General features: G+C 37.7%; 1 protein-coding gene across 2 annotated transcripts in view; it reads right to left on the bottom strand.

Annotated features, from left to right (window-relative positions):
* COL11A1 (collagen type XI alpha 1 chain) overlaps positions 1-23,872 on the bottom strand; it is a 124,599-nt gene that overhangs the window by 31,202 nt on the left and 69,525 nt on the right. For both annotated transcript variants that reach the window (XM_054286325.1, XM_054286326.1), the window contains 15 exons: positions 22,893-22,946; positions 21,873-21,980; positions 19,262-19,315; positions 16,216-16,269; positions 14,079-14,123; positions 13,895-13,948; positions 13,761-13,805; positions 11,385-11,438; positions 10,501-10,554; positions 8,999-9,052; positions 7,958-8,065; positions 7,088-7,177; positions 6,785-6,838; positions 1,088-1,195; positions 502-609 (listed from right to left, as the gene is read on the bottom strand). In XM_054286325.1, coding sequence (XP_054142300.1) covers positions 502-609; positions 1,088-1,195; positions 6,785-6,838; positions 7,088-7,177; positions 7,958-8,065; positions 8,999-9,052; positions 10,501-10,554; positions 11,385-11,438; positions 13,761-13,805; positions 13,895-13,948; positions 14,079-14,123; positions 16,216-16,269; positions 19,262-19,315; positions 21,873-21,980; positions 22,893-22,946 — 1,044 coding nt within the window. The remainder of the gene's footprint in view (positions 1-501; positions 610-1,087; positions 1,196-6,784; positions 6,839-7,087; positions 7,178-7,957; positions 8,066-8,998; positions 9,053-10,500; positions 10,555-11,384; positions 11,439-13,760; positions 13,806-13,894; positions 13,949-14,078; positions 14,124-16,215; positions 16,270-19,261; positions 19,316-21,872; positions 21,981-22,892; positions 22,947-23,872) is intronic.

Genomic DNA, 23,872 nt, shown 5'->3' with positions numbered 1-23,872 from the left:
ACAGAAAAGTGCTTGGTCAAGCAACCACACCAGATGATCCTGAAAGGTGTCATATTTTAAATTCTGCCAGAGGTCAACAGGACATCTGTGCTGTGAACATAATTATTTTGACACCCTCAACCTACCAGCACAACCTCTGGTGGTTTTGAAATCCCTGAATATTACTGAAGACATTTCATCTTACTCATTCAGTAAACCAAATTTCTAAAATAGGCAAAAATGAATTTTGGCATCATTTGCCTTATTTTGCCACACTTTTATCCTTGTTTCTTTGCCAGGATAAATGTTATTCTACTAGCTCTTTAATACAAATCCCTGTGTCCCATGTCCCTCAGACATTTGGTTATAGGAGAGGTTTTAAGGTATTTTTTGCAGTAGGCAGAGGGAATTTGGGGGAGGCAGGGCATAGATTTGTCACCCTGTTTATTGTGAGGAACGCTACAGAGAACGTACTGACACATCTTCTCCCAGATGCACTAATAACCAATTACAATGATTCACCTTGTCACCATCTTCTCCAGGAGAACCACTGGGGCCAGCAGGACCAGGAAGTCCTACAGGACCCTGTATTCCATCACGTCCAGCTGGGCCTTGGGGACCTTTTTCACCCTGGTTTTGAAGAAAATGAAACAATCCACATTATCACAGCAGAGTAATGAATACTTCAGGATGGGGAGTCCCAATACCAACACAAAATTAAAACACCCACCCCCTCCAAAAAAACCCCCCAACAAAACAGAAAACACCCCAACAGAAAGAAAACTATCAAGAGAAGAGAATATATAAGAGAATTATATGAATTAATAATGGAAGCTGATGTCAAATACACTTGTACTCTAATGCAGAGTGGCTGGGTACAAAGTTTTAATGAAAGACTGATTTATATCCACTCCCTGCTGTGACAGTAACAGGTCTAACCCTCCTGGTCTCATACAGCACGATGAGAAATGTTTTACTGTGTACATATTTGTAAATCCAAATGAGTAGGTTGGTGTTGAGAGAATGCATGTTGTACAGAGTGGGAGCAAGCACTTTTCTGGAATGAGAGGTGAGCACAGAGGTATTTCCAGGGGCTGTGGTTACTCACGGGAGCTCCCTTCTCTCCGGCGGGGCCCGGGGGGCCCTGGGGGCCGGGCCGGCCCGGCAGCCCGATGGGGCCAGCGGTGCCCGCGGCTCCGCGCTCGCCCGGCGAGCCCTGGGAACAGAGGAGAAAGGGATGAGGGATAAAGGGACTCTGAGAGCCTGGGAATGCTGGTGGCTTTCATGAGGCAAGTGACCTGAGAGGCTGTTCAGCAGTGCGAGTTCTGCTGGTTGAAGGTTACACATCCATCACGTGTGCAAGCAAAGAAAAAAGGCTGGAAGGACCAACTTGAAGTTCATATCCAATACAGTTCATGCAACACTAATTTTGTTTTTTTGTAAATACCACTTCCTGTACTTGTTCATCATAATGAGAGTGTCCTTAAAACCAGCCTCTTTTCAAGAATTTACTTCCCTCTATGTTTGCAAAATATATTAACATACTGCTTTGGTGAAAGCAAATTCACAATATCAAAATACAGAACTAAGCAACACCAAAATTTTTAGTAAAGTTTTGGGCTGTTCATTGCTGTGATGATCACATTTCTGCATTTCAATGCACCTCTGTAAAAATCCATTCAAGCACAGTGACTAATTTAGTGTGTTCTGCAGAGGAGGTTTTTTATGTACAGGCATCTTTAGATGAGCAAAGAAAAAGTTAAAAATGTAATATTAAAAATCAAGAGTGAAACAATAGGCACTATGTATTGAAAACCACTAAAACTGCATCATTGTTTTCTGTCTTTTAAATAATTTACAATTTTTGCATTAAGAGAGTACTGTTAAATATTTATTTGCTGTACAAAAATATTTCCCAAATTTTCAGCTTTACACTTTCAAGATAGTTTGCAACACTTTATGATTAATAATTTCACTTCAATTGATATACTAGAAGCAGGATGATACAGAACAGAAAAGTAACAGAAAATAATAATAAAAATAGTAAAAGTAAGACCCTGCGACTCTAAATAGCATTTTTTTTTCATATTTAAGCAAGATCAAGTTTGCTGTCTTGTAGATATTGGAATTTTAAGATGCTTTCACCTATGAGGACCCTATTTTTTTTGCTTTTACTCGACATATTTGTCCTGGACTGACCTCATTAGCAAAAATGGTACTAATTTCATAATATGGTGCTTTTCCCTCCACATACATGTGACAGAAAAGAGTGCTGAATGGTTTTTCAAAGTATTTTAGCAATTTATTTCAGTAAGATCTAAATTTGCACGAGTGTTCAAAGTATTTGTATGGACATCATAGATTACTTTATCCTTCCAGGTGTTGGTGATTTTTTTAAGTCTGGGTGGCTGCCCAAGTTTCTGTCCTATTTCTGTTATTTTAGTTCCTAAGGCTTCAGTGAATTCAACAAGAAAAAGTCATTACCCTACAGCCATACTGCCATGGTCTCTGATCTTGTCAGCTCTCATAAGCTAAACAATTTTAGGTCATCTCATCAGGAGGATGCAAGAATAGAGAGGAAAACACCCAAATAACTCATAGATCTTTCCTGTGTCAGACAGCAGACACTAACAGAGGCCATAATTTCTAGTAGCTCTTTTTAATCAGCCAATTTTCACATTTATCTTTGCATTTCACATGAGTTATGAAGATGGACTACACCTTCTGTTTCCAAGGAACTGCTCCTTTCTCTGTGAGAATGGCCTCTGAGCACAGCAGAACATATTAAATTATAGTCCCAACTCAGAAAAGCATTTTAAACAGCTTCTTAAGTCTGTTCCCTCTTTCTGTGTTTCATTTTTCTCTGGTCACTCTGTCCCACTATGAAACAAGCTCCTTATGTTATGAAACCACTTGTTAACCTTTGGTCTTGTAGTACTCACATCATGGAATCTTTTTATTAATTTGTATTGTTGGTTTTTTTTTACTTTTCTACAGAATGGAAGTTCGTGTTTTGTCTTCTATTATTGCTATACAGACTATAAACTCATTAACAACCTTGGTTTTCTCCCCCTTCCTGTGAGGAGATATGTAATGACAGCTATTGTATACATTGCATAGTAGTAGCAATACTTTTTACTGATGGTTAAAAAAATGCTCAACAAGTGAAGGTCCCCATGACTGTAAAATGTTGTCAGATAGATGAAGATAGCTCTAGATATTCAGTACTGATAATTGGGTAGCCTACAGCTGGCTTATTCTGAGTCTAATTTGAGCATCCAATTCCTAAATGAGCAAATGAAAAATGACTGCTTGACATTCCAAAGAGCTTTCTCTCATCAGCATTCAGCATTCCACACGGTAGTAGGAGAAGGGAAGAAAACAAACAGAAGCAACAAAGAGAGCAGATAAAAGACAACTGTTAAAAAAAGTCCCCACCATAACAAAAAACCAACCACAACCCCCTCCCAAAAAAACCCAAACCATGAAAATACCCCCCTCAATCCTGCAGAACCCCCTCTTGCTCTGACATGCATTCATGCCTCTCTTTCTTTTGTCCAAATCCCTCTAAACAGAGTAATTGGCATATGCACAGCATTTGGAGCAGTCATATGTTTGGTATGCTTGCAGATGTATGCAGCAGCCAAACAAAGCTTATAATTGACTATATATGCTAGTTAGAAACAATTGCTATTGGCAGGAAATCACAGGAAAGTCAGCCAGTGGCATGGATTCTCTTCCTATTATAGATGGCAAATGAAGACTCCACTACAATTACACTTCTGTGTGTACCCGCTGGTGGCTAAAAATAGATGGGAAAATATTTGCAGAGTATTTGATGCTCATGGTCTGCTGTGAGCTTCTGTGAAAAAAAGCAAGCAGTTGTGGTTTAATTGTGGTGCTTGACCGTGCAATGAAACACAGTATTAAGGGCACCTACACACCTTTTTTTCACTGAATACTGTTTTGAGATAACAAGTTAGTAATTAAAGATGAAACGGATAAAAATCCTACTGAGGACTATTGGAATACTTTAAGAGCTACTTGGTCCTCTTTGTACCTGAAGGGGCCAGCTTACACTGCAATGAGCTCAAAATATATTTTAAAACTGAAAAATTTTGCCCTTCAAACTCCCTTTCAACTCCTGCTACCACTACATCTATTTCTTAAAGACCGCAAAAACCACATGCAAAAAATCCTCAGCCTCCTAAGGGTTTCTTTCTATGACTGAAGGGTGGCCCCAACAGGAATGGGTTTATGAACTGAAGTCCTTGGTAGTGTGCTCCTGACACCCACACTCTCTGTGCTTCTGGACTATAATTAATGATGATTTCAGCTGGCACTGAACTCCCATTAGCTGGGGAGCATTAATAGTGTTCCCGGACTTGCTCTACCAATTTAATTTCACATGAGAGGAATACTATTCATGAGCTCTGAGAGAGCTCTGTGATTTGAACCAAAGGGTGGTAAATGGGGATAATTGAGATATCTTCCTCAAAAAAGCTCTGATGTTTTCAACTAAAACACTAACTTATACATACCCTATAAGAATTAGAGAAACATGGATCCTCTGAATTTCAATTCAAACATGAATTTCAGAATACAGACAACTATCACTAAATAAGGTGTGTACTGCTGCCTCACACCTTGTGTGATGTGTCTTTCTGAGGACCATGACAGGAGTGGCACAGCTCCTGTGTGGACAGTGCTGGCTGGCAAAGGGGGCTGTGTCACCCACCAGCTCTGCCTGTGCTGGCTGCTCTGTGCATGCTCAGAAGGGCTCTGGGTCACTGCACCTGAACCATCTGCCTGAGAGCTCAGTCCAGCCTTAGGGGCTCCTAAAACAAAAACTCAAGACAGGACCTTTAGATTGAAGAGACTATTCTGGTCTACGCTTTCTTGACTTTGAGTCATCCTTTCTTTTAACATTTCAGGTCCTTCAAATGGGTAAGATGATATCCCTTTCGACTTTCCCTGCTAGATTCCATTCCATTCCATTCCATTCCATTCCATTCCATTCCATTCCTTGTTTGGGTACCTTTTGAGAATATATATACTGCACAGTGTTGAGAACTGTAAATTCAGATTTTGGCATTAAGAATTCAATAACTCATTTTAAGAATTCAAGTCTCATGTATTACTTGTACTGTACTATGTGTGGATTTTTATCCTTGTTTAATGCATTCTAATCTGAATATGAATTGCAAGGACATAAGAGAGCTTTGTTGAAGCACATGGAAATTCAACTCCTCCATTACTTTTTTTTTTCCTAACATGAATAGCTGTGATGATTGAGTCTTTTCTTTTTTAACCTCAATTGCACTGTATGAAAGAAATAAGTTGACAAGATGACTGTCAAAATCTACACAATTCACATTTGGGAATAACTCTAGCATGTTTTGAATGCCCGTGCATACTTGTAGAACTTCTTTGCATAAAGCATGACAACAGAGAATAGGAAACTTGAAGCATACTCTACTACTGTCGAGTATGGAAAATTCCTGCACAACATGATTTTACATAGTTTTACAAAGGGAACACAGGAGCACTGGGTTTGCATGGCAAGGGTTTGCTAGCAGGGGACTACAGGGCTGGCTTCTGGGAGAAGATGCCACTTTCCACTATGTCCAGTGGAGCTCAGACCAGGCAGCTCCAGGATGGACCGATGGGCTGGCCATGGCTGAGCCCAGGAGTGACAGGGCAGAACCTCTTGAATAATGTATTTAAGAAATGGGGAAAAAATGCACAACAGAAGGGGAGAGAGATCCTCCCACAGCCCGTGGAGGAGCCCACACTGGAGCACATGGATCCCAAAGGAGACTGTGCCCCATGGAGAGCCTGCAGTGGTGGATGATCCAGGCAGGACCTGTCACCCTGTGGAGGGAGGAGCCCACACAGGTTTGTGCTCCAAACCGGAGCAGGTTTGCTGGCAGGACCTGTGACCCCTTGGGGGACCAACCCTGGAGCAGCCAGCTCCCGAAGGACTGCACCCTGGCGGGACCCAGGCTGGAGCAGTTCATGGAGAACTGCAGCCCTGGGGAGGACTCATGTTGGAAAAGTTCATGGAGGACTGCTTCACTGCCAAGAGATCCCACACTGGAGCAGGGCAAGAGTGTGAGGAGTCCTCTCCATGTGAAGGAAGGAGTGGCAAAATGTGATGAACTGAGAACCATTCTCCATCCTCCTGCACTGCTTAGGGGCAGGATAAAACAAAAATGAGGAGTTAAGTTCGGCCTGGGAGGAAGGGAAGGTGGGGAGAAGGTGTTTTCAGAATTAGTTTTTGTTTTTCCTTATCTATCCTACTCTGATTTGATAGAAAATAAATTAAACTCATTTTCCCAGTCTATTTTGTCCATGATATAACTGGTGGCTGATCTTCCTGTCCTTATCTTGACTCACAAGCCTTTCGGTGTGTCTTGTGTTCTCCTGTCCAGCTGAGGAGGACAGGGACAGCACAGTTTGGTGGGCATCTGGCAACCAGCCAAGGCAAGCCCACCACAACAGCATGAGTCACTATCCATGGATTTTTCCACTGTGGAAAACCTCTCTTATCTCAAAACCAATTTGACATAAGTGACAAGTATTGAGCAGCAAGTAAATGTCATAACTAAGTCTAGTGGCAGAAGGATTCCGATATTCTCTACCTCCATATCCATGCACGCTCACTAGTATGGATACTTAGTAGAAGTCTGATCTGTCTGCTGTTTTACAGACTGTGTTAATGAAAACATCCCAGCAACTAAAGAAGAAAAAAGTTATTAGATAATATTGTTTATATTTCCATAGAATTATTATGTTTACTTACCATTGGGCCAGGTGGACCCTGTGGGCCTTCCCCTCCTTTCAGACCAGCTGGACCCTAAAAAATGGAAAGGAAATAAAAAGCTTGTCAGGAAAGCAACACATATAATAGGAAACATGTAAAGATCCAAAGAAACAAACCTGAATAAATTTCTTACTTCTTATCTAGCCAATTATATTTTTATTTGTTCTTTAATTGTATTTGTTTTAAGTACAGTAGGAGACTTAATAAATAAAGAGATTCATAAATTGTTTCTTTCTTTTAGAAATATCATGGCAATCAATTGCTCTAGAGCTTATATCATACCTGAGCACCTGGAAGCCCTCTCTCCCCAGGGAAGCCACGAAGACCTGCTGGTCCATCTTTCCCAGGAATGCCTTGAGGGCCTGGATCACCCTGGGAAACATATTACATTTTGATTAAAAAATATGTTTAAGAATTATGTGTACAGTGAGTGATGAAAATTAACTACCAGAGCCTAGTTATAATAATGAAAACAAAGACTGTGTCCCCAGCTATTCACTCACTAATTCTTTTATCAGTACAATAGCCTGTGGTTACATTTATAATGAACTTTGGCAAAATACAGCACCAGTTATGGAATATAAATAGTGAAAAACACAACAAGCCATAAAAATACATTTAAAGATACATTCAATAAAAAATGTTGATACCCAATTATAATCAAAAATTGAATAGAATTACATAGACACTAGATAAGTAATATTTTTCTTGTTCACCAATGGCAGCCAAAAATTAAACAAGGAGTTAAATTTATTCAGTGAAATTCTAGCTTTCATTCACTACTACACATCTGACTTTAAATGCCAAAGTAAAAATTTCTACCTTGATGTGAATATGTCATTACTAAGTATGACATAGTGAATATGATTAGTATATTGAATGCATATTATACGCAGAAGTTTTTTCTTTTGCTTTTATTACTAAAATATTAATTTTTGGCTCAAAAGAATTCTCATTATTTCAGTGGAAGCAGACTCAGCTCTAAAATTGGAATCTTCCAGTCATCCAAGTCCTTCTGGGTGAAACCTGCCAATCATGATTTTACACTGTATGTTCTGATTTCATTCTGCATGTCTTCATGATGATTTGAAATGTCACATTGTCAGCACTCTATCTGTCCCTTCCTGCTTGTTCCCCAAAGCCACATCATACCTTAGCACCTTCTTTTCCTGCAGCACCTGGCAGGCCTTGTTCACCTGGGGGACCAGGGGGACCTGGATGGCCTCTTTCACCAATTGGTCCAGTCTCACCAGTAGGACCCTAGGCACACAAGCACAGCTTCAGTCACCTGAAGTTATTAATGTCTTGAGGGTGTGGGAGGAAGTGGAGAGGAGCAGATTCTCAATATCCAGCTGCTGTGTTACCAAACAGTGCTGCCATTGGTTAGTGCACATTCCTCACCTTCCCTCCAGGCAAGGCTGACTTACAAAATATCTTTGTCCTATAAAATAAATCTTGCATTGCATTTTGCCTGCAGACACGTCTGTGCAGCTTCCAAAGAGTGAAATCCTGACCTTGTTCCTTAAGCACTGAAGCTTTAAAGCACAGCATGTATGGGAGAAGGTTATAAAAAGGACACAGGAGAGAAATCCATCTACTATTCTTGCATTGAAACAGTTCAGTACTGTTGCTTTTCTGAATAACAGGAATTGTAAGGCAGGAGAGTTGAAAGATTTCTCTTCAGATTCCCTAGCAGAAAAGTTCCACTGAGGGAATTAGCTAAATAAGCTCTAAATGCTTGATTAAGTTGTAAATTAACAAGGTTAAATCAAATGAAATTTTGATAATTTATCTCTCCACAATCTAAAAGTTACTGAAAATTTTTCTCTGGCAAGAAATTCACACATAGCATTGCTCTTTCTAAAATGGTAGAGGAATGCGTCTCTTTGACTTCTGTAAACCACCAATTTCATAATCACATAAAAAACCACTGAAACAGCAATGAACCAACAAAAAACCCAAATCAAAACATAAAACAAAATGGAAAGGTAACCCAAATATTTTCACTTTTTTGATGGAATCACTGATGATTACTAAGTATAGCTTTCTAATATTGATAATGCAACTTTTGTAACAAAAGTTATTATAACCATGGATATGGTCCCTTTAATACAGCAAAAGCAACTGCCTTATCCATAATATAACCATTAAACATTGGTCTCATGAAGTCAGCTATGAAATGAAATTATGTACCTGGGGGCCAACAACACCACCAGGACCAGGAGGACCAGTTTTTCCTTGAAAACCCTGTGAAAAAAAAAATGACAGAATATTACATTACCCTTTACAAGTTATAAAAGGGCAAAATTCACCTCTGTGCTGAAGAGGTAAATGAGACATTCCATGTCACACATTCCCTCTGTTCAGAAAATGAAAGAGAGAAATCTTTTTTGTCTGTGTATGCCTAGATATGAAATGCTGATTAATCTCTCTTCCATCTCTCTGAGGAGGTACAGCAGTAAAAATTGCCATCAGTTTTACAGATCTCTCTAGGAGAACTTGATTAGATGAGTTTGAATGCATAAGTGATGCAGCTAAAAAGACAGCTGAAAATACATTTTTACATATGTATATTATGAATCATAAAGCCTGACATAAAAATGCTTTATAAAGAAAGACACAGATGGACTATTAAGTTGGAAGGGCATTAAAGTGGAGGTGAGACAAAAAGAAATTGAAAAGAAATAAAGATCCAGGGAAAATGGTAACTTTTTAACAGCAGACTAAAGAACAAATTTGAGCATCCTGCATTGTAAACAATGCAAACAATTGATCCTTATGGTACACAACAGTCTTTGCATCATTGCAAAGGAAAAGAATAAAGAAGGAGCCAATAATGTTTCATACACAAAAATCACTATCATTGCAAAGCATTACAGTGTGACAATACTACAATACTAGCAGAAGAAAACAGAGATTTTCAGAGGGATGTGCTACTCCAGGCTCTGTGCTTCTCCTTCCAGCAGTGGAAGTGACTCAGCAGTCACTAACAGATTTCCAGTGAAGCTGGAGCTTAAAACACATTCTGCATGCTGAGAAAATTTCTCAATAAATTCATTTATGGCTTTCTCTAGCCCTGAAAAATCTCAGTGAGAGTTTTTATTTTATAATGGAATATGAATAACATTCTGACACACAGAAATAATGTGTTTTTTAAGGATAGTTAAATTAAAAGTATGACATAGTATTTTTAATTTTCATGCCAGAATTTTTTAATTGTGATTCTTAAATGAGTTGCATAGTTTCAGAATTTTATTTTACTTTAATAAGTTCAATCATTCTGATCCTAGTCTCCAAAGGTCTTGACTTTTCAGTTTTCTAGCGATTTATCATCAATAAGACTTTTTTTAATGCTACTATCTTTGGTACATGGCATTCAGGGAGAAAACTACTGTATCGTAATTATCTGAAAAATCTCAATTTAAATAGAGATCTGGGTATTAATCTCATTTACTTCTAGGAATATTTAATCTCATTCTGATGTTACTAACTGGACATAGCAAAAAATAACCACACACCTGTATCATGGGAGCAAAATAAAGCTTTCTCCTGGCCCATCTATAAGGAAAGTACAGTTATGTAACCTCTTGGTGCCAGCCTCTTTCCCTTTTCCCTGTCATCCCTGTTTCTTTGGTTTTGATCCCATAACCATGACCTTTAGAACAACACTAACACAGCAGAGTGCATTTACTTACAGTCTCACCCCGCTGTCCTGGGTGCCCAGGCAAGCCATCTTTTCCAGGTGGACCCTGAAATTATAAAATACATAAATCAAGCAATTTCTTAGCCATTCTCAAAAAAAGTGTGCAATTAGCTACCAAAATCTCTGCTCTCTGTTTACTTCTAGACTAGTCTTTGGTAAATTTAAACTGCTGCTATATTAGCTAACTAGGATTTTAATAATACTTTTTCCTTGTGTCCTTCCTATAGTGTCTTAACAATTCCTTGGAGAATGACTGTTGCCAAATGCAAACATGTTCAAAATAGATTTCCATAAATTCAGAAATCATGGAAAGTCCCTATACTTCCATTTTTCTTTGGTTAATGACTCAACACAAATCTAAGCATTTCAGAAGTACTTGATGAAATTTCAGGTTTCAGAATTGGAAATAAAAGTAACAAATGCATGGGAGGTGCTTTGTTGCTTTTGTACTGCACATGAGCAGAGGCACACCAGAAAAGCAGCAAGACTGGTTCAGGGGGCAGCTCAAATGAGCTATTACTTCTATATGTTCCTGCTGCTAATGAATGCCTCCTTCCTCTTCATTTTTCCTCGGTGAATCAATCATTCAAAGAAAATATACAGCAGCAAAGTAGCATTTTGCCTGAACTCAGTGTGGCACGTGGTCTCTGGCAGGACATACCAGACCTCCAGTTTGGCGCATTGCTCTCGATGTCTTCAGAGCTGCACCAATGACCACGTTAAAAATGTGAGCCCAAACCCTTAAGGCTCAGCATGAGCATTTTCAATCTATACATAAACCACCCCTTACATAAATTTTCAATTATTTACTTCAGAGGCACTCTACAAAAACTAAAATTCCTGTTGCTGCACAAATTTAATGAATGAGATACTTACTGGAGGTCCCTTTGGTCCAGGGAATCCAACAGGTCCCTGAGGCCCTTGTGGTCCCTGGATTAAAGGCAAACAAACAAGGGAAGTTTTACTCAAGCTGGACTGAAAAGTTTGTTTCAATTATAGAATATAGGAACCCTGCAGGTAATGTCTGGATTTAAGCATAAAGCCCCAGCCACACTGTCATAAATCTTGGTAGTCACAGTTCACATGCACAGACTCTGGAGGGATTTCCTGAAAGCAATAGTGCTTGTGTAGGAATCCAGTAAAAAAATGAGGAAAACTACTTATTTCAACTATGTTTGCATCTTACCCCTAAAACTGTGCATAATAAAGTAGGAACCAACTGTGAATTTGAAGCACCGTTCTTCCATGTTGCATAAAACAGGGGATTTAGTTAATATTTTGGTCATCTTTTAACTTCCAGTCAAGCATTCATCTTTGGCAATTCCTAAACCCTGATAATATTTCGAACCAGTACAACAGTAAAAATTCCAAAAAGAATAAACTTTTCAGAGTTAGCTAGGATTAAATACAGCATGTTTACTATTATGAAAAATAGTTGAAAAATTCCATGATATATGAACATATTATTTTTATAGTTTTTTATATATACAGATATATGGAGACAGAAAATTTACATGCAGCATGGTTTTACAAATTTAGCTAAAGATTATCAAATTCAGAACACACAAATATGCTCCATAGGGGGGTTTGGGTTGTTTTTCAATATGCCTTATCTGTGAGAAAACTAAATTTCCTCATTTGTTTCTGTATATAACATAAAGCTTCAAAAAAAAAAAAAAAAAACCCCAAAAAAAACCCCACCCAAAACCCAAAAGTGGAACTTTATAGAGGAAAAATAGTAAAATTGACTCAGCTACAGAACACCTGAATGAGATTGGTCAGTGTCAGAAACTGGGTTGTAGGAACACAACTTGAAGTTTTGCATTTAAAGGCACCTTCTTTCTCAACAATTTTCCCTGTTCTCAAGCTTTAAGGCTTTGTAAGGAAAAATCTTTACATTTTTCTCTTCATTCACAATATGGCTTGCAGGTCAAGTCAGGGGACTGATGGATTGTGTGAGAAAAAGCACTAGAAAACTAACAGCATGCTATCAAAATTACATTTTCATTCTTGCTATTAAATATCATTTTAACAGTAGCTACACAGGATAGATTATTTATTATTTTCATGTTTGGTAGCTGAAATAGTCTCAGAGGAGTAGAGATGACAGTTTTATTTTTTGGCTGACACCCCTCTTGGGAAGCAAATAGATACCTCACACTTATATTACACAAGTGATGAGAAACATGTTGCTTTATGATTCTTCATCTCTTTGCTTTTATCAATTTCTCTCCAGGGATACCTTCATCTTGGATTAATCTGCTCATTGTTTTACCCCCACGACTTCTCTCCTTTGCAAACTCCTGGAGTTGTCAGAAAACTTCCACAAGGATCTGTTATTCCCCTTCTGGTAGGCTGCCTCTGATCCTCTTCAGTGTAAGCAACCTACACTTCCTTTCTTGTTCTATGCCTCGTTCTCTCCATCCCACATCCTAGCTAATGCCAAAAAAGTGGCATTATGGGGCTGGGGAAAATGCACAAGGAGCTCCCTCCTAAAGAATAACTCTCCTGCAGAACACTGGGACTTTGCTGTGGATACTGGGAGAAGAGCTTTAGGCTTCCTCTATGAAGAAGTTTAGCAGTTTAATGAAATATCACTACAAAAGACAAGTTTAGTCTTTGCAAAAATGCTTTGGCAGAAAGCTCATCCACTTAAATTGACTTGGTTTTCAAGTGCTGCCATTACAAAAACGATTTATTAATACTCTTTTTTCTTTATAGTGCTGTACAATGAGCTGCGTAGTGTATTTGTGTATTGATTGGAAGATAATAGCAAGCAGAAAATTTTGTTTTAGAGAGAACAATAGGATTTCTGAAGCACGCAGAAAATAGGTTGAAGGGAATTCTTAGCTGACCAGAACAAAAAAACTCAGCTACTTCTGGATCTTCTGGATGTGGCTGGAGTGTTTGCTAATCAATGAACGGGCAGTAAGCTGCAGCAAGGGAGGAACTCTGAAGAGGCTGAGCTGTGAGTGCACCTGTAATCCACAGGAACTATACAAAGCACACGGATGGAACACAAAGTGTGCATGTACTCTCTGTGTCCTGTGTGTAACTGAGATACAGTTGGAGGAAGCTTTTAGCAAACTTCAGCCACCCCATTCATAACTTTGTGAAAAGCATCATTGGAACGGAGGTCTTTTTAGTTTGGTTACCCTGGTCAAAGTAGCACAGAGATATGAGAGGGAGAACTGAAAATAAAACAAACCACACTCCTATATAGTAGGAAAAACAAAGATGGCTTTCACAAACCCTTTCGCCTGGTGGGCCAGGAGGACCATCATTGCCTGAAGTGCCCTGGAAGGGAAAGAGAGTACATTCAAGGATTTGCATTTATTTAAAAGAAACAGCCTGTAGCCAATCTATACAGTGTGCTTGACAATTACCTTTGGACCTGGTTTACCAGTGGGACCTCTGGGACCTCTTGAGCCTCTTGGACCCTGTCAATTTAACACAGAGGCGCTTGATGATAAATACTGGATATTATAATCTAATAAAAGTAATTTGTCACAGTATAGTGGAAGCAATTTACACAGGAAAGCTTCTAAATTGCAAATCAAAAGAACTTACTGTTGGTCCTCGCTGTCCTCTGGGGCCTGGTTTGCCATGCAAGCCCTGGAAAGAAAAGTTCACAGGAATGATCTTAACAGGCACTCTATTTGTGATATAAAGTTTTTTTACTGAAGTGGAGGCAGAGAGCAACTCCCTTAAGCTTAAATATTATTTTACCTTTAACTATCTACTTTGCATTTCAATTTACACAATCATGGTCCTTGATAAAATTGGTTATCTTTCTGAGTTCACTGGTACTTGTGGCTAAATGCACTAAATTTGCCTGAGAGTCAGATTCTGTCAGAGGCATTAGAACATTTTAAATCACGTTAGAATGGTATTGAAGGTGGCACACAACAAGCAGAGTATCTGTGTAGTAGTCTAAAGGACTTGGCATTGTGAACAGCCTCAAAACAAAGTTCCTGGGTTCCCATGGACAGCCCCACAGATTAATAGAGAGAAGAAAGGGCAAGCCACTCTTCATTTATAACAGAAATGGGCACTGTAATACCTACCAAAATTATGCGCACTTGACAGAGATTCAGAACTTGCCAGAATACCAGTCCTTACTTTTTGCTTTAATATAACTCTTTATCATGCTGAACATGATTTTTTCTTTAGGCTCTGCACTGGAATTGCTGTGTATTGTAATGCAAAGAATCTTAAAATTCAATAAATTACTTTTCAGGTAGAGAAAGGAACCTGATGACTGGTATTTTGAATATCTGAGGTAAACAAACCAGCAACCAAAAAATCATCAGAGATGTCCTGGCACAAAGCTCCCCTTTACAGAAATGAATTAAATGTATTCATCTGTTTTCTTGGCAGGGTGTTTTGTTTTTTTTTACTGTTGGTTTTATTTCACTTATCAGAATAAAATTTATGTGCTGTTTTTGAAATGCTACTCAGCCTGTGATCTTCTCAAGGACAGGGACTGTCTTTCTTAGTATGTGTATGCATGGGAGCATAAAACACCATGATAACCCTTTAGGCAAGACTAACAATAATATCTGATTCTCATTACAAAACCTGCAGTTATGGGCTCATTGATGATCAGCATAATATTTCAGTGTACCAGCAGCTTGATGGTATTAATTACATGGTTAATACCCTAGCTGAGCTTAAAGCTTTATGAATGACTGAAAACAGATCAATATAGTAAGATTTTCATAATTTTAAGCCTTCTGTTTGATTCTATCATTTTGCTTTTTTTGTCAATCTGCTGCCTTTATTAGCAGTTGCCTCATTTTTTTACAACATGAACTCAGCAGGCTTGTGCCTGTAGATAACAATGCATCTTTATCTTAGCTAAAATGATACAAGAACAATTTAAACTGTACATAAGTAATGCAAATGCTATTGGATTTCATATATCTAATCTTAAAATCATGAATTTCTGCTATAATAATAATAATAGCAAAAAATTACCTGTTTGACTTGATGTGGCTATCAGCTATGAATTCTGACTCATCTCTTAATTTCTTCATCTTTCTAACATACCCTGCTGTATTCAATTGAATTTTAGAGACCACAGCACAGTGACCCGTTTTCTAATCTATTTTTAATTGTTATAGTTTGAGGAACATGCATAACACATTTCCCCTCACCTGCTTCAAACAAACAAAGCAGCAGAAGATGTAATTTTACATTTTTTAAAATATATGTAACAGTACACATTCTTCATCTTGCCTGGTATATTTTGCCTTTTTGAAGCTAAGCCTAAAAAAAACTCCCTTGTGGCAAGTCAGAATATTTATGAAATACAAGTTGAATTTCCTTGAGGGTAAATTGCATGGTAGCAGGATAATTCATGGGATACAGGAAAATAGTTCTTGCCAACTCACTCAGCTATACTGCCCAAAAAAAAGGTCCAAGCCCTTCAGCAAAGGTGATTTTTATTCTCTTTTTCAAATTATATAATCATGGCATTATGTGCAGCAAGAAAGTGTGCAAGTTCTTGTACATTTAGATTAATACTTTAAAAATTGCAAACAGTGCTTCAGTATATCCTGTTTTACATAGAGTTCCATCTTGAATGTGAAAAGCCTGTTTTTATCATTCTTCAGATAGTAACTTGTATCCTTACGTTTCAGTCTTTTCCCCCAGCACTGAATTTTAGAAGCTAATAGTGTTATGCAAGAATGAATTATCATACCCTTGCACCCTTCTCTCCATTGGCACCTGGAAATCCTGGGAAACCAGTTGAGCCCTATGTAAGAAATCAATGCAAATGTCAGAGGATATCAAGAGCAAAACAGTGGTAGAGCCAACATTTAATAGGCACATAAAGCACAACTCCAAAGTCATGCACATTGCACATGTCAAACTTGCAACTTCAACAGCTGTAAATAAACTTATGAAAGCTGTAGATAAACTTACCATAATGCCTTAAGTCCAGAAAGCATTAAAAAAAATCAAGGTATATAATGGACATTATTTGTCATCTTATTAGACAATAAAATATTCATTAAATCTTCACCTTTTTAAAGCAGGAAAGCAATAATTAATAACAGCCCACTAGAAATAACTGTATCATAATGAAGACAAACTCGTTGCATCACAGTAAGAAAATTATTTTCAAAAATAATTCCAAAAAGTGGTAAGGATTTGCCACATACTGTACTCACTTTACTGAGCTGTAAATTAATTAGTTCAAGATCTTTACTCACTGTAAACCAAAGAATGGACAGTTTCATTTAACTGATCCATATAACTCATACATAGGCAGAATTGATGAGATGATGTGACATGAAACTGCTCCCAGCTCTATTCCTCCGCCTTTTTTCCTCCCCTTTCCTTCTGCCAACTGCCCAATCCAATGGGAACAGTACTATTTTCTTCTTTGATGCTGGCAGAGAGGTCCAGCAGACATTTTACCTGCCAAGGTTTTAATTTTTCATAAGGAACTTAGGATCAAAGAGGCAATAATCATGATAAAAAATTCTTTTAACTGAGTGGGGATGAAAATGTAGAGAGTGTTTGGTTTGGTTGGCCACTAAAATTTACTAGCCAGAGTCCATGCTGTCACAAGGCATCTATGTCTCTGCAGCTTGCCGTTAGCATCTTAGTGCAAGTGAAATGCATATTAAAAAACCCTAAAATATAATTTCTTGGTGCTCTTTGAAATGAACGTTTTTTCCTCTTGTTCTTACTTCTGTTTTTCCTCTAATGAATCTTGTTTTACATAACCATTCCAATTATCTATTAAAGACTTAGAGGCAGTAAAACTTCACTAACACAGATTCTAATGAAACCCTTACTGACATTGACTGGTGGCAGAAAAATTTTTCTTCCTTCCCTTTCATATTCCTTTTCCTTTAATTTCCTTTCTTTCTTCTTAATTCTTCACTAGTTAAAACTTTATATAAGAATAAAACAAAACATTCTAGTCTGTGAAGCCCAAGCATGCTCTTTAACATTAAAAGGCTGGCAAAAATCCAGACCAAATGATGGGGCACAAGTAGTCATGACTTGGTTCTAAATATCTTATATGTACAGTGGTTTTTGAAACTGTGTTTCAAATCAAGAGGGACTGGATTAGAGAAAAATAAAAGTGTACTGAAAATTATCAGATAAAAAAACTCTATACTCTAACAAAAATAATAGAAAAATCTTAACAAAAAACAAGTAAGTATCAACAAAAAGAATGATATCAACTTTCTTGATAATACTAGGACAAGATTTCCTATTTGCTTTACATAGCTAACCTATTTTTCTGCTGTTTTTTTCTCACTCCCTCATGTTAATTCGAATTGGCCTGTGACTCAGTTTCCAAAGAAATCTCTAGTGAATTATCTATTGTAGCTGTCATTAGTCTTTCTTGGAAATTTAAGCAAAAATTTGGAAGAGCAACAGTGAATGCAGCTTGAGAACTATTTTCAATTTTGATGTGCTAAAAATTTAGTGCAAGGAAGTTCTTGATCAAGTCCTTGTTGAAAAAAGAATCAATCAACTTTTATTTGGAATGTTACATAATTTTTTTTTTCTTAGACGTGAATAATGTAAAACTCTATCTTAGATTTTTCAAAAGACAGTTCTAAAGGACAACAATGAGACTAAAATCTCAATTTAGAAACTGAAGCCAAAACCCCAGTGTCTTTCAAGGTGAATAGTTTTCATGAGTACCTTCCATAGATAGTTTTAATATTTTTCACTAATGCAGTGTTCAGTGAATAAGCATTCTTCAGACAGTCCATTCACTTGACTAAAAAGAGTTGAAGTGTGGGGCAGAGTGAGAAAAAGACTTTGCTAGTCAGGAAGTTGGATTTCATCCAAAACCCCCCATAATTTCAAATTTGGAAATAAAAAGAAATCAAAAGAAGAATAGACCTGAGGACTTTACTGCAGGTTGATTGTTCAGATGTATAGGAGTGGTAAAGGATTCTTTTACTTGTGATATTTAGCTAGATGGGAATTCTTTGAGAAGGGTTGGAGCTACAATGCCTCCCTAATGGACTCCTCTACGCAGCGAAATATCTGTGGAACTACAATTTTATTCCATATTTTTTCTTTCTAATTCTCAGAAAAGAGATCCTGCAATTAATTTAACATGCCCATTTCCTAAAGATGGATTAGGATGAACTTGATAGAAATTTGTTTCATAAAAAACAAATTTCTATCAAGCAGAAGCCCCCGTGTGGTTTTCTAATGTAATCCAAATATATAAAGTAGCTGAAAGATAAATATAAGCCCTTAAATTAACTAAGGATTGTGTTTTGTCATGTTTGTCTTAAAAGAAACTAAAGGAAAACATGAGGAAAATTGTAAATGATATGTTTTAAAGAAATATTGTTTATTCCATGGAAGAAACAATAATCACACAAATGGACTCCCTGCAGCACACTGAAAATTCCCATCACTACCAGCATCCATTTAGTCAATATAGTGCCTATTCTTTTTCAAGAATGTCAGCAATTCCTTCCTTTTCCAATTGTTTAGTGCGTGCCAGTCTGATGCTGGCACAATGCAGCTCAGGACAAGATGCTAAAGGATACTATATTAAGAAGAGTTAAGAGACAGTGCTCCATAAAGAGCCTGACCTAGGGGTCGCACTGTAGAAGATTTTACTTTGTCAAAAAAGAAAATGAGAAAAATGGCCCTTTCTTTGATAACCACACCCTGCTTCCCCAAACACAGAAATGAAATAAGTGCCATTGTGACCAGTGTCAAAACACTCAATATGCAACTCATTTCCACCTCACCTTTGGACCTTGTCTTCCTGGATATCCTGGCAGTCCGGGTACACCAAGCTTGCCCTGCATTGAGAAGGCAGTGTTAAATTTTACTGTATCCTCCTTTGTGGTTCAGCAAGTTCCTATACAAAATAATTTTTCCCCAATATAGAGTGATGATACTCCATGGAATACAATATTAAATTAAATCAATTTCTCATTTTTATAATTAATCACCAGTGGGCTTAGTGCCCCACTCTTAAACGAAAATCCTACTCCAATTAATGAACCCAAAGAAACCAATACCTCAAAGGTTTTTCTTCCATGAAGCGCTGTGCAGTTCTATGTGGTTGAGATCATTAAACAATAATTATTCTCTAAAAAATCGGGGTGTTAATAGGTTTAAGTGAGAAGAAATTATTTTTAATTTATACTATGTGATGGCTGACTTTCATGAATAGGTATTCGAAGAATCAATTCTTTTCTTGAATAGTTCTAAACTGAAACTATGTTAAATTATACTCCACTGATTATTTGCTGACAATGGATTTGTCAACAACCATTACCAACTTGTGTTCAGAAAAGACTGATCAGCACTGACATCAACCATTCCCAGAAATGAAATACAGTGCCCTACTCCGTTGAGTTGGTCTCTTTAGACCTCTAGAGGATGAGTGATGGTTTGCCACTTTTAAAGGCAGGGGAAAGCAGTTTCAGACTTTGAAAGATGGGAATGCTGGGGAAGAATTTCTCTATGTTCTAGAATATCAAATTCTGGAGAAGATCTCAATGGAAAAGACAACTGTAACTTTGCAGTAATCATAGATAAATATGAAGGAGAGACTTGCATGGGGAAGGACATGTTCCCAAAAATGTCTATTGGTAAAAAATACAGTACATAAATAAATATGTTGAGTATTATCACATTCATGTAAGCACATGTGTCTGGTGAGACATTATTGAGAACAATTTTTACATTTAAGAAACTACTTAATATTCTGTCAGTTATTTGCCACCCTGAAACAAGCCACATGCATTGCAATGATCTAAATGTTTTGCAACACGACAGCACATCAAACTCTTGCCAGATTCAGTGAAAGTTTTGTCCCTGATTTTCTGTGTCAGCAAGCCCAGTTGCCTAGGTTGTGACTGTGAACACAGATTTTTTTTTTTGTTATGAGCTCATTTCTGATATGTTCAAATTTTTTTGGCACCCTACCTGAGATTTCATTAACCAAGAAAATCCAGTTATATCTACTTGGGAAATATAGTTTTCTTATAATGGAATCAGAACACAGAGAATAAGAACTACTGTGGTAATTTCATTACTTTCCTTACAATAAAAGTACCTTTGCATTAAATATATCATATGATGACCAGGGAACAAGACATTTATATCTGCTCTTAAAGACTTTCCAAATGTAGTGAGAAGACCTAAAAGTTCACAACTACTCCAGTTTTTACACTAAAATAAATATCACAGGACTAGCACCAAAGAATTCCTCTCTGACCCATTCCATTCTGGCCAAGTATCCATAGAATATCCAGAGAAGATGTATGCCTTCCAGTGGGCAAGAAAAGCTGTAAATATTTCCAAATGGGTCTAAAATTCAAAGGCCTGCCAATAGTGTTATTAACGCCAACATTTTTTCAACTATCTTCTGATCTTTAGGGCTGACTTGTACACTGTGAGAGTCCCAAATATGTCACAGTGAAGAATAAATGGTTGAAAACCTGTATTCATAGCAAGCAATTTGAATAAGAACTAAAAATAACTCAAATTTGAACTTAAAATCTACCAAGTATTTTAAAAAAGGATTGTTTTGTTTTAGTTTATGTACCCTCTGTCCTATTTTTTTCAAGAGAAAACAAGAATTGAAGCTATAGTTCACAAAAAAAAATCTAAAGGGAAATATTTTAATCAGCATCTTTTCACTTAAGTGATATATGTTTACACTTATATATATGTAGCATACACATTTTTGAACCATAATTTTATGTTATTTTATATTATCTTATATTATCATACTTCTCCAGTTATTTATATTACCATTGCTGAAATCACCTTTCCTTTCTGACAGTACCCACACACACATTCTCAGCTTCCTTTCCATCCTTTATACAATCTCAAATGGTCATTGTTGAAGCCAGGATTCTACAGAGATTTGTGCCTTGCGCTTGATTTCTCTTTTTTCACCACCCTTTCATCAGGCCTCCCCTTTCCCTTTTGCTAATCCTATTTTGGATTTATATTCAGGCAATATTTTCCATATAAAAAAATTTCCAAGTCACCATCTGTTGTACTATGACTCAATATGAATTCACTCTTCAGCAGCACCTTTATCCTCCTTTGTGCCCAGCTATTTTATTTGCATTGTGTTTTCCACAGCTGGCATGCACTGTATGTAATTTGGGATAAGAATGGAGTTGCCTTATGTAGAGGTGGAGTACTACAATACCTCTTTGCATACTTACAAGATAAGGATTCTCAATCCTTGATCAAATGAGAACTCCAATGGTCTGCAGTAGTGTCACAAAAAGATTTTCCAGATCTGAAGGCTTGTTTTTCAGTGCTGGAGGCTATGGATTCCAGCTATGTTACGAGGCAATGGCATGTTTATGTTGATTTCTGGCTACTGACCTTTTCCCCAGCTGGACCAGCAGCACCTGGGTCCCCAGATGGACCCGCTCGACCCTTTGGACCTTCTGGGCCATCTTCTCCTCGTGGGCCTGGCTGACCAATTTCTCCCTAAAATACATCATCTTATAAATATGGAACAATATTCATGAATATATTGGAAAGATTACCTACAATTACTTGAAAATAAATTTTCAGTAAATCTAAACAGGGAGTAGAATCGTACAATATTTTGGGTTGGAAGGAACCTTTAAATGTCATCCAGGCTTCCTGCAGTGCACAGGGACATCTCCAAATAGATCAGCTTGCTGTAAGCCCTGTCCAGTTTTCTACTAGGGAAATATCACTACTTATGTTCATTATATAAATGCATATATATAAAAATTAGGCAGTGAATGTCACATTCAGAGTGTTAGAGTCTAGTTGTCTTGCTTGAAGACAGTTGCATTTGGAAGCTGTATTCTCATTTTTCCTTTCCTAAATTTTTGAGAAGGCACCTTGACAGTCCATAGGAAGAATATTGTCATTATCTAAGAACTTATGTGGCTACCTTCTTCACAGTTATTTATGTATACACAATACAGATACAGGCCAGGAGCCTCTTATGTAAAGCTTTTTTACAACCTCCACAACACTTCCTAAGAAAGGCAGTAATTGCCCATTGGGCTAAATAAACAGCAAAATGGCGGGCTGGAATGGAAATATCTTTATCCTAGATAGATAACTTTTCCTCAGGAAAATACTCAAGATTTTGGAATCTGGGAAAGGCAATTCCATAGGAAGAAACTCAGTGAAAAGGATATTCAAGACTGACATTCTCTTCCTCTTTATGATTGTTCCATTTTTGATTCACAAGAACCATATTTCTGGATTGAATTTGTGCATGCACAGAGAACAGGAATATTTTAAAATACTAGCCTTTATTTTATGTTTGGTTTAAGTATATTTGTTCACTTCTGTGACCCTTTCAAAACAATAAAATTTAAACTTCTAAGAATATATGGGCTATGAATAAATGCTTACCCGGTCACCTTTAAGACCCATGTCACCTTTAAATCCTGGAAAACCATCTTCACCCTGAAAAAGGCAGAAACACCTGTAAATTGGTCTCCATGCTGAAGTACAAGCATAATACTCAGACAAATTGCATTTACACATGTGTGTGTTCAGATACAAGCAGAAATTTTCAGATGTGTTCAGCAGAGTTGTTTATGTCTTGCTCCACCATAAACTGATCAGCCTTTGGTTCTCTCTTTCTGAAGTTTAGTAAGTCCAAGTGCCAAGCCCTGCATAGTGGCCCAATAACCCCCTGCAATGCTCTAGGCTGGGGATGGTGAGGCTGGAGAGCGTCCATGCAGAAAGGGCTTAAAGTAGCTGAAAGATTGGGGTGCTGGGGGTGCTGTTCAACAGCTGGCTGCATGTGAGCCAGCAGTGTGCCCTCTGAGGGAGCTGGGGGTGCTCAGCCTGGAGAAAAGGAGACTCAGAGGGGACTTTATCACTCCCTACAGCTCCCTGAAAGGTGGTTGTGGTCAGGTGGGGTTGGCCTCTTTCTCCAGGCAGCACTGACAGAACAAGAGGACACAGTCTCAAGCTGTGCCAAGGGAAATATAGGTTGGAAAAAGATTTTACAAAGGGGTAATAAAGTAATGGAATTATCTGCCTAGGAAGGTGGTGGAGTCACCATCCCTGGATGTGTTTACAGAAAAGATTGGATGTGCCACTCAGTGCCCTGGTTTAGTTGAGGTATTGGGGCATGGGTTGGACTCAATGACCTTGAAGGTCTCTTCCCACCTAGAGATTCTGTGTGACTCCTCATAGAACTACAGTTCCAAAGTCCAGGCAACAAAGACTCCATTTTCACCTGATGCTTAGTTGTAACATGGCAGCAAAGGTCTTTGTGATGAATAATAACATAGTAAAATATTTTGCTATGATGCTATTAGTTTTCTATATGCTAAAGTAATGCTGCTGATTTCAAATCTGAGGAATATTTGGACTGTCAA

Source organism: Melozone crissalis, unplaced genomic scaffold (genome assembly GCF_028551555.1).
Source record: "Melozone crissalis strain CALT ecotype California unplaced genomic scaffold, PUWL_Pcris_2 ptg000045l_1, whole genome shotgun sequence".
Classification (NCBI taxonomy): Eukaryota; Metazoa; Chordata; class Aves; order Passeriformes; family Passerellidae; genus Melozone; species Melozone crissalis.
Note: the sequence above shows the minus strand (reverse complement) of the source record. Positions and strands in the feature narration are given on the sequence as shown.